Source organism: Pyrgilauda ruficollis, unplaced genomic scaffold (genome assembly GCF_017590135.1).
Source record: "Pyrgilauda ruficollis isolate IOZ18807 unplaced genomic scaffold, ASM1759013v1 scaffold208, whole genome shotgun sequence".
NCBI classification, from domain to species: Eukaryota; Metazoa; Chordata; class Aves; order Passeriformes; family Passeridae; genus Pyrgilauda; species Pyrgilauda ruficollis.
Genome location: NW_024520096.1, coordinates 230,086 through 241,051, shown reverse-complemented (window position 1 = coordinate 241,051; position 10,966 = coordinate 230,086). Strand labels below are relative to the sequence as shown.

Below are 10,966 nucleotides of genomic sequence, written 5' to 3'. Positions count from 1 at the left end.
GCCGCCGCCGTGGGGACAGGGACAGCTCTGGGGACACCGCTGGGGAGGGGGGGTCTGCTCACCTCCAGGGACCCCTGGGGACACCGAGGGGACACCGAGGGGTCCCTGGGGCGGCTCTGGCAGCGTCCATCACCCCTGGGGACAGCGGGGCCGGGGTCCTCCCGGGAGGAGGTGACACCCCTGGGAGTGGAACCAGGGGGAGGTGACACCCCCGGGAACAGAACCAGGGGGAGGTGACACCCCTGGGAACGGAACCAGGGGGAGGTGACACCCCTGGGAACAGAACCAGGGGGAGGTGACACCCCTGGGAACAGAACCAGGGGGAGGTGACACCCCCAGGAACGGAACCAGGGGGAGGTGACACCCCCGGGAGTGGGGCCAGGGGGAGGTGACACCCCTCCAGGGATTTGTCCCCCCAGGAGACGCCCCCAACCCCCCTGGAATCAGCACAGGCCACCCCCAAAATCTCCCCCCACAGGGAATCGGGGAAGGTGCCCTTGCCAAAAGTCTCTGGAAAAGGGAGAAAAAAGCTTTAACCATCCATGGAGCCAAGGGAGGGGGGAAAAAATAAGGAAAAAAAGGGGCAAAAAACAACCCACAACACAAGGAGAAAGCGGCGGCGTTACAAAACGAGCGGCGGGGCCGGGGCTGCTCCCGGCCTGGAAAACCAAAGGAATTTCGGGCTGGGAACGGGGTGGGGGGCGGGTCGCCGTTTGAAATGTTTGTTTTGTCTGTTTCGATTTTTTTCTTTTTCCCCACGTTTGTTGTTGTTGTTGTTTTTTTTTTCTTTCTCTCGGTTTGTTTCTCTCGGGTTCTCGCGGTGTGTTCTCCCCGGGAGCGGAGGCAGCGGCGCGGCCCGGCTCGGCCCGGCTCGGCCCGGCGGGAGGGCGGCGGCAGCCGGGGCTATTTCTGTCCGCTGATGGACTGGGATATGGAGCGCGGCGGGATCATATCCAGCAGGTATTCCCGCTGCCGGTCCGCCAGGCTCGACGCTTTGTGGCCCCCGATGCCGGCGTTCAGGTACGCGATGTTCACCCCTGCGGGACGGCAGCGACGCGGCGCTCGGGCACGGGGCCGGGGATCCCGCGGGTCCCAGGGATCCCACAGATCCCAGGGACCCCACAGATCCCATAGATCCCATAGATCCCAAAGATCCCATGGACCCCGCAGATCCCAGGGACCCCACAGATCCCATGGACCCCACAGATCCCACAGATCCCATAGATCCCAAAGACCCCATGGATCCCGCAGATCCCAGGGACCCCATGGAACCCAAAGACCCCATGGATCCCAAAGATCCCATGGACCCCACAGATCCCATAGATCCCATAGATCCCAAAGATCCCATGGACCCCACAGATCCCAAAGACCCCATGGATCCCAAAGATCCCATGGACCCCACAGATCCCATGGATCCCATAGATCCCAAAGATCCCATGGACCCCACAGATCCCAGGGACCCCACAGATCCCAAAGACCCCATGGATCCCACAGATCCCATGGATCCCAAAGATCCCAGGGACCCCACAGATCCCAGGGACCCCACGGATCCCAAAGACCCCATGGATCCCACAGATCCCATGGATCCCAGGGACCCACAGACCCCACAGCTCCCATGGATCTCACAGATCCCATGGATCCCAAAGATCCCAGGGACCCCACAGATCCCATGGATCCCACAGCCCTCATGGATCTCACAGACCCCATGGATCCCAGGCACCCACAGACCACACAGATCCCCTGGATCTCACAGCTCCCATGGATCCCACAGACCCCACAGATCCCACAGCTCCCTCAGACCCACAGCCACCCCGGGACCCCCACGGGGCAGGAAGAGCCAGGATGGGGCTGGCACAGGGTGAGAATTCCTAAATTCTGCCCCAAAATCCAACAGGTGTGGCCTGAGCTGTCCCATGCTGCTGATCCCATCCCATCCCACCCCACCCCACTCATCCCATCCCATCCATCCCATCCCATCCCATCCCATCCCATCCCACCCATCCCATCCCGAGGCAGCGGGGCCGTACCTGGCATTCCCAGGAGCCCTCCGGCCACGGAGAGCTGTGGGGCCTGGGCGAAGTTGGAGAGCATGGAGCGGGCGGAGGTGGGAATTCCGCGCTGGAGGCTGCTCTGGGGCTGCGGGGCCTGACAGGACACGGACACGGACACGGGGCGGCGTTGGGATTGTCGGGAAGGGGGAGAGAGGGCGGCCATTCCACCATCCTGATGGTCACATCCCGTCCCACCCCCATCATCCCACCCCATCCCATCTGCTCCAGTGCCATCCTGTCCCACCCCATCCCATTATCCCATGGTCCCATCCCATGATCCCATCCCATGACTCCATCCTATTACCCCATGATGCCATCCCCTTATCCCATGATCCCATCCCATTATCCCATTATCCCATCCCACAGCCCCATCCCATGCTCCTATGGTCCCATCCCATGACCCATCCCATTATCCCATGAACCCCTCCCATTATCCCATGATCCCATGCTATTATCCCATCCCATTATCTCATGGTCCCATCCCATGATCCCATGGTCCCACCCCATGATCCCATCCCATTATCCCATCCCATGATCCCATTATCCCATCCCACGGTCCCATCCCATGACCCCATGATCCCATCATCCCCTTATCCCATCCCACTATCCCATCCCATGATCCCATCATCCCCTTATCCCATCCCACGATCCCACGATCCCACCCCGCGGTCCCAGGGCCGCATTCCCGCATTCCCACCTGCCGGAGCGTGTGGTGCCGCAGGATCCCGTCCTGTTTGCCGACGCTGGGCACGGCGGGCGCGGCCGTGGGGGACAGGGCAGCCTGCTGCTGCAGCCGCTGCTCGATCTCCTGTGGGAGCAGCCCTCAGCTCTCCCGCGGGAACGCCACCCCTCGGGAACGCCACCCCTCGGGAATGCCATCCTGCTCAATCCCCTCGGGAATGCCACCCCGCTCAATGCCCACGGGAATGCCATCCCATTCAAATCCCCTCGGCAATGCCATCCCCTCGGGAATGCCACCCCACTCGATGCCCATGGGAATGCCACCCCATTCAATCTCCACGGGAATGCCACCCTGCCCAATTCCCATGGGAATGCCATCCCACTCAATTCCTCAGGAATGCCAGCCTGGCTGGGATGGGATGAGTGGGGTGGGATCAATGGGATGGGATCAATGGGAATGATGGGATGGGATCAATGGGAACAATGGGATGGGATCAATCGGATCAGGGGGTGGGACCAATGCCAACAATGGGATGGGGATAATGGGATGGAATCAATAGGATCAATGGGATGGGACAGGGTGCTTTGGGATGGGACGGCCCAACGGGAAGGGACATTCCCAGGGATCCCAACCTGCTCCTGCTGCAGGGCCTTGACGAAGGCGTTCTTGAGGCGATTCGTGTGCTCGGCCTTGAGCGCCTTCTTCTGGTTGGAGGTCTGGCACTGCTCGCACAGGATCCGCCCGCCCTTCTCCTGCTTCCAGTGCGGCGTGAAGTCCGTGCGGCACTGCGCGCACACGAACGGCTCCACGCGCGGCACCGCCGGCGCGCTCTTCCCTGCAACACGCGCCCGCCTCAGCACCCGCGCGCCGCGTCGGGCTGAGGGCCCCGAGATCCCCACTGGAACCGCAAACAACTGGCGGGAAATACCGGAGTTTTTGGCTGAAATACCGCGAATCGGCCATGATCCTGAGAATTTGGGCTAAAATCCCATGAATGGGCCAAAATCCTGAGAATGTGGGCTAAAATCCTGAGAATTTGGGCTAAAATCCCACGAATCAGCGAAAATCCTGAGAATTTGGGCTAAAATCCTGAGAATCGGCCATAATCCTGAGAATTTGGGCTAAAATCCCATGAATAGGCCAAAATCCTGAGAATTTGGGCTAAAATCCCACGAATCAGCGAAAATCCTGAGAATTTGGTCTAAAATCCCGTGAATCGGCTATAATCCTGAGAATTTGGGCTAAAATCCCATGAATAGGCCAAAATCCTGAGAATTTGGGCTAAAATCCTGAGAATTTGGGCTAAAATCCTGAGAATTTGGGCTAAAATCCTGAGAATCGGCCATAATCCTGAGAATTTGGGCTAAAATCCCATGAATAGGCCAAAATCCTGAGAATTTGGGCTAAAATCCTGAGAATTTGGGCTAAAATCCCACGAATCAGCAAAAATCCTGAGAATTTGGTCTAAAATCCCATGAATCGGCGAAAATCCTGAGAATTTGGCCTAAAATCCTGAGAATTTGGGCTAAAATCCTGAGAATTTGGTCTAAAATCCTGAGAAACGGTGAAAATCCTGAGCATTTGGTCAAAATCCTGAGAATTTGGCCTAAAATCCTGAGAATTTGGGCTAAAATCCTGAGAATTTGGGCTAAAATCCCACGAATCAGCAAAAATCCTGAGAATTTGGTCTAAAATCCCATGAATCGGCGAAAATCCTGAGAATTTGGCCTAAAATCCTGCAAATTAGCCAAAATCCTGAGCATTTGGTCAAAAATCCTGAGAATCTGGTCTAAAATCCTGTGAATTGGCCAAAATCCTGAGAATTTGGGGTAAAATCCCATGAATCGGCCAAAATCCTGAGAATTTGGGCTAAAATCCTGAGAATTTGGCCAAAATCCTGCGAATCTGCCAAAGTCCTAAGAATTCGGTAAAATCCTAAGAATTTGGTCTAAAATCCTGCGAATCAGCCAAAATCCTGAGAATTTGGTCTAAAATCCTGTGAATCGGCCAAAATCCTGAGAATTTGGGCTAAAATCCCGCAGATTCAGTCTGAAATCCTGCGAACCCATTAAAAACCTTCAAACCCACCCCAAAATTTCACAGCTTCCCCCCAAACCCCCACCACCTCCTTCCACAACCCTTCCAAGCGCCCCCGAAGCCCTAAACCGCACGATTTCACCCCGAAACGCCCCAAATCGGGGCTGAACCCCCGGGAACCCCTCCCCAGCTCGGTTTTCCCTCGGGGACGACCCCGGGCAATGACCTTGGCTGTCGATGACGCTCTGCACCACCTCCTCCAGCCCCACCATGTAGATGAACTCGCTGTTGGCGGCGCTGGGCAGGAAGTGCAGGAGCGGCGCCGGCGGCTTCGGGGGCGGAATCTCCAGGAGCGTCTTCTCCAGCTGCTTCCGGAGCGCCAGCTTGGCGGCGGCCTGGGAATTGGCGGCGTCGGAGAGAGCGCTGGGGCTGGGGAGAGGGGAGGACACGCGGGCCACCGAGCCCGGCTGCATGTGGGACGCGAGGTTCATGTAGATGGCGGAGGACGACGAGCGCTGGCACGGCACCGAGGAGCCGGATTGCTGAGGAGGAGATGGGATCAGGGGGGGAATTTGGGATCGGGGTGGGAATCTGGGAGTGGGTGGGAATCTGGGTTCAGGGTGGGAATTTGGGACCAAGGTGGGAATTTGTAATCGGGTGGGAATCTGGGATCAGGGTGGGAATTTGGGACTGGGTGGGGATTTGTAATCGGGTGGGAATTTGGGATCAGGTGGGAATTTGGGACCAAGGTGGGAATCTGGGATCAGAGTGGGAATTTGGGATCAGGTGGGAATTTGTAATCAGGTGGGAATCTGGGATCATGGTGGGAATTTGGGACTGGGTGGGGATTTGTAATTGGGTGGGAATCTGGGATCAGGTTGGAATTTGGGATCAGGTTGGAATTTGGGATTGCTGGGATTGCCAGGCTCACAGACCCCCGGAGCACCAGGAGCCGTCGGGGGGGACACAAGGGCTGGGGGGTCCTGGGAATGCGGAGGGGAGGGTGAGCAGGTGTGGCCTGGGGGTGGGGGTCGTGCAAACCGGTCCAAACCAGTGCAAAGTGGTACAAACCAGTGCCCAAACCAGTGCTCAACCAGCCCCAACCGGTACAAGGCACTGCCCAAACCGGTACAAACCGGTAAAAAACGAGTGCAAAGCAGTGCAAACCGGTACCAACCAGTGCCCAGGCAGCCCAAACCAGTGCCCAGGCAGTACACACCAGTGCCCAGGCAGCCCAAACCAGTGCAAACTGGTACCAACCAGTGCCCAACCAGCCCAAACCAGTGCCCAGGCAGCCCAAACCAGTGCCCAGGCAGTACACACCAGTGCCCAGGCAGTACACACCAGTGCAAACTGGTACCAACCAGTGCCCAGGCAGTCCAAATCAGTGCCCAACCAGTCCAAAGTGGTACCAGTCAGTGCCCAACCAGCCCAAACCAGTGAAAACCAGCCCAAACCAGTACCCAGGCAGCCCAAACCAGTGAAAACCAGCCCAAACCAGTACCTAGGCAGCCCGAAGCAGTGAAAACCAGCCCAAAGCAGTGAAAACCAGCCCAAACCAGTACCTAGGCAGCCCAAAGCAGTGAAAACCAGCCCAAACCAGTACCTAGGCAGCCCAAAGCAGTGAAAACCAGCCCAAACCAGTACCCAGGCAGCCCGAAGCAGTGACCCACCGGCTGGTAGTTGATGGCAGGGCTCATCCCGGGCGTGGAGCTGCGGACCAGGCCGGGTTTCTGGGGCCCGCGCTGGCCCTGGAGCTGGGCGGGGCTGGGGGCGATGACACGCTGGGACATCAACATGTGGGGCAGGGCTGAGCTGGCGGCCGAGCGGATCACGCTGTGGCCCTGTGGGGAATCCAGGTGGAATCAGGGAATCAGATGCCAGGAAGCAGCTCTGGGATCAGCACAGGACAACCCCAAGCATCCCCCCAGTGCTCCCTGAGCTCAGTAACGAAGTCATAGGAAAATGAGGGAAAACTGGAGCATTGGTTGCCTGATCCACGGAATTCCTGCTTAGCCAGAATCCCAGTTAATCTCTAATGCCCCAAATCCCTTGCTTTTCCCCAGACTCTCCTGGATTTTACAGAATTGTGGCCCTTTCCCCAGCTCAAGATGGCACATCCCTATTTCCTGTGGGAGGCTGGAATTGCTCCAAGGACAGCAGCAGAAATCCATGGAGCAAACACTTCCAGTGTCTCCTCCTTTGGGAGCAGCAGGAACGCTGCAGGCCTTGGAGAATTCCCACCATCCTCATCCCGCTCCAGCTGGGACAGTGGACATTCAGATCACGGAATACCCAGCTCCACAAGGATCACTGAACCTAATTCCTGACAAACCCAAATCCAACCCCAATCACCACGAATTGAAGGAATTCCTCCACCTCTTGGAAAAAGCCCCTCAGCTCTGCGTGCATCCACCAACATCAGCATTTTCCAGGAAAACCGGGAACGCTCACCTGTAATGTCCTTAAATTCTGCGGCTCCACCCCCTGAGCTCCGGGCCGGGAGGGGATCTTGGACAGGCCCTGCTGTCCCACGTGGGCAGGGGACGGCTGCACGATGGACGCGGCGTTCTGGACAACGGGAGTCTGGGGGGGCAGCGAGGAGAGCCAGGATCAGCAGGAATCCACGGGCAGAGCCACGGATTTGTCTTCCCACGGGGGGATTGGTGAGGGAATCCCACAAGTGGAGTGAAGGCTCTGCGTGCTCCTGCTGTCCCACCCATCCCCTCACCTTCTGCACCACGTTTTCCTTCTGGAGCTGGCTCTGCCGCAGCTTCTTCAGGAGCACCAGCCGGGCCTCCTCCAGCCTCAGCTCGTCCCGGAGCTGCTTGATCAGCTGCTGCCGCTCCTCCAGGCTCTTCCCCTGGAAAACACCAGACAGCGGGCAGGACGTGAGCAGGGGAGGGGGGAAAGCTGAACCCAAGCGGGAATTTGGACCACAGGCGAGACAAACGGGGGGTTGCACACAGAAACTTGCTGAGAAACGCCCTAAATCCTTCATCCCCCCTCACCCCGTGCCTTTCCCGGGATGGAATTCCCGTTGCCTCACCTTGAACATCTCCAGGTTGGCCGCCTTGAGCCGCTCCTCCATGCGGGAGCTGGAGCGGGGGCTGGAGGCCTCGTTGTCCGACAGGACGATGATGTCCGGGGACGGGGTCAAGCGGCCCCGGTCCTGGTCACTGCAAGGGGAAAGGAATCCCACTGAGCCAGAATTTGGGATTTGGGGAGCCCCACTGAGCCAGAATTTGGGATCTGGGGAGCCCCACTGAGCCAGCAATGCGGGATTTTGGGAGCAGGATCCCCCTCGTTCCAGCGCGGATCCGGAGCGGCGCGGCTCCCACGGACACCAGGAGGGAAGGACTCCCTCAAAAGCACTCCCTCACCCCCCAGGTCCCTCTCCAGGGGTGCAAATCCCACCTGGGAATCAGGTGGGAATCAGGAGCGTGTCCTGGTGCTGGGATGGGAGGGAATGGCAGGGATACTCCAGCCTGGAACTGCTCATCCTCACTGCGGTGGAGAAGGGGCCGAGCCCCCCCATTAACGGCACCACTCCAAGCCTATCCCGAGCCAAATCTATTGGAAAAGCTCATTCCATAAAGGAAAACCTGCAGGAATATCCAACTGATCCATGATGAGACTGGGAAACCAAAGGAGCAGCAAGGAAAAGAAATAAACCAAAAATCAGTGGTGGAGTCCAGCAGGATCCAGGCAGGATCATCCCAGGGAAGGAGACTCCCTTTGCTACCCTGGATTTTATTCCTGCTGCTGGAATGGAAAACTCTGGGATAATCCAGCGTGGAGCAGTGGGAAGGCCGGGCTCAGAGGTAATTCCAGCTCCCTGGAAGGTTCCTGGAGTGAGGGGAGACCGTGGAATATCTCATCCCAAACTGTGAGCTCTGAACAGCCAGGAGGGAGCCCAGAGCCAAATCCCAGCTCCCAGGTTTGGCTGCTCCAAGGGTGGGAAGACACTCAGAGCTGGGATTGCCTTTATCTCCCAAAAATTCCAGCTGTTTTTGTGGATATTCCAAAGCACCAGGGCACGGAGCAGCCCCTGCTCCAGCAGAGAAATTCCAGAGCATCCCAAGGAGAAGGAGCCAGTGGGAGCCCATCCAGGCTGCATCCCAGGAGCTCCAAACCAGGCTGGCACATCTGGATGGCACTTCCCAGGACGAGGGCTGTCCTACAGCTCCCGGGGATGATTTTGCAGGAACATCCCAATACATCCAGGCTGGATTACTGACATTCCACCAGGGGAATAAGGCAGAGCCAGAGTCCAAATCCAAGAGGGAAAATGGATCCATCCACGAGGAATCACCAATTGTCAGATTTCCTTTGTCCAGGGAAGAGCAGAATTCCAACAGAACCACTGGAGGAGGAGCCACGGCGAGGGAGGCAGGCAGAGGTGAGGAGAGGTGGAGCACACTCCCGAGGAAAATCCAGGAAAATGAGACATTCCCAGTCTCACTTCTGAACTCAGAGTGGAGTATTCCCAGTTCTTTCCAGGGCTGATTTCCTGGTCCAGGTGTCTGTGTGTGATGCTGGAGCCCCACTGGGTACCCTCATATTGCACGACATCCAAGGAATTCCGCTGAGGATGCAGCCCACGACTCCTCACTCGGAGCAGGACCCTTCAGGGACACTCTCCCTACCCCAGGCTGCTCCAAGCCTCGTCCAGCCCGGCCTCACACACTTCCAGGGATGAGAAATCCACAAATCCCTGGACAACCTGTGCCACCCTCACAGGGAACAATTCCTTCCTGATTCCTTCCTCAGTCCATGGGAAGCCATTCCCCCTCATCCCACCATTCCCAATTCCCTCCCCAGCTCTCGGTGTCACCAGAACAGCTTCTCCAGGACCCCCCAAATCCCACTTCATTCCCAACCCGGCTCCTCCCACCCTGCCAGACCCCGGAATTCCCGGCACCCACCTCCTCCTGGCGCTCATGTCCACGGGCTCGTCGTTGATGTTCTCCTTGCCCGGCCGGGCCGCGCTCCGCCCGTCCCCGTGGGGCCGCAGGCTCCCGTTGAGCTTCTCCTCGTAGCCCTTGATCCCGTCCGGCTTCACCGGGAGCTCGTGGGGCACCTCCAGCCCCGCCAGGTCCTTGCGCTTGAGCAGTGCCAGCATCTTCAGCCTCTCCATGGCCTCGTGTCCCTCCATCTTCAGCCGCTTGGCCAGGACGTCCTCGCGCTCCTCCGCCGGCTCCAGGCTCCGCTTGAGCAGGTTCAGGCGCAGAGCGTCCTCCGTCATCCGGTCCATCCTGAGGGACAGGGACAGGGACACTGTCAGTGCCAAGGATTCCCCCAGGATCCCCCCCGAGCTCAGCTCGGCTTCCTCGGAGAGCTCTGATCTCCTCATGGAGCTCCGATCTCTTGGAGAGCTCCAATCTCACAGAGCTCCAATGCCCTGGAGAGCTCCAATCTCACAGAGCTCCGACCTCTAGGAGAGCTCCAATCTCACAGAGCTCCGATCTCCAGGAGAGCTCCAATCTCACAGAGCTCCGATCTCTAGGAGAGCTCCGACCTCCAGGAGAGCTCCAATCTCACAGAGCTCCGATCTCTCGGAGAGCTCCGACCTCCAGGAGAGCTCTGATCTCACAGAGCTCTGACCTCTTAGAGAGCTCTGATCTCACAGAGCTCCGACCTCCCCAGTCCCCACCCAGGTCAGGAGTTTCCCCCTCTGAAATCCCTGAGAACAGCAGCACAATCCCTCTTTTGGGATTAAACCTCACAGATGCAGCTCAGCAAAGAAGGGGAGCTGGGATGAACCCCCTTGGGAGCCCTGGAATGCCAGGAAATCTCCCACCGTGGTTCTCCAGGCAGGAATGCTCGGCAGCTCCGGGGATGGAGGCTCGGGCAGGTCCATCCCCGCCCTCCCACCTCTCCTGCTCCCCCGCCTCAGCTCCAGGTGCAGGAATGCCCTCTGGAAAACAGGCAGGAGCCCATCCCAACCCCATCCCAAGCCTGGAGCCCATCCCAACCCCATCCCAATCCCGCTCCCAGGCTGATAAGGAACCAGCTCCGACAACAAAGAGCCACGGGAGCTCCACCTGCAAACCAGCTGGGCGAGGCCTTTCCCTGCGGAGCAGGGCTGGGGACCAGGACAAACACCTGGGGAATAGGTGGGAATTCCATGTGGCCGGCCCGGGAACATCGGCAATTCCTTGCTCCGCAGGGAACAGAAAGTGTCCCTGCTCTG

General features: G+C 58.4%; 1 protein-coding gene across 1 annotated transcript; it reads right to left on the bottom strand.

Moving 5' to 3' along the window:
- Nucleotides 1–482: 482 nt before the first annotated feature.
- On the bottom strand, nucleotides 483–10,028 carry GATAD2B (GATA zinc finger domain containing 2B). The gene is made up of 10 exons (XM_041467478.1): nucleotides 9,699–10,028; nucleotides 7,820–7,949; nucleotides 7,502–7,633; nucleotides 7,225–7,356; nucleotides 6,444–6,614; nucleotides 4,997–5,312; nucleotides 3,366–3,568; nucleotides 2,749–2,859; nucleotides 2,028–2,145; nucleotides 483–1,037 (listed from the first exon to the last, which is right to left on the bottom strand). The coding sequence occupies exons 1-10, from the start codon at nucleotides 10,025–10,027 to the stop codon at nucleotides 904–906; spliced, it is 1,776 nt and encodes a 591-aa protein (XP_041323412.1). The 5' UTR covers nucleotide 10,028; the 3' UTR covers nucleotides 483–903.
- Between the last annotated feature and the right edge of the window lie 938 nt (nucleotides 10,029–10,966).

What these genes read in the sequence shown, in the direction of transcription:
- GATAD2B (XM_041467478.1), bottom strand. Translation starts at nt 10,027, where the DNA reads ATGGACCGGATGACGGAGGACGCTCTGCGCCTGAACCTGCTCAAGCGG. An exon ending in AGGAAAACGTGGTGCAGAAG is followed by an intron (nt 7,357 to 7,501) that starts GTGAGGGGATGG and finishes CTGCCCCCCCAG; the next exon opens with ACTCCCGTTGTCCAGAACGC. An exon ending in AGAATTTAAGGACATTACAG is followed by an intron (nt 6,615 to 7,224) that starts GTGAGCGTTCCC and finishes GATTCCCCACAG; the next exon opens with GGCCACAGCGTGATCCGCTC.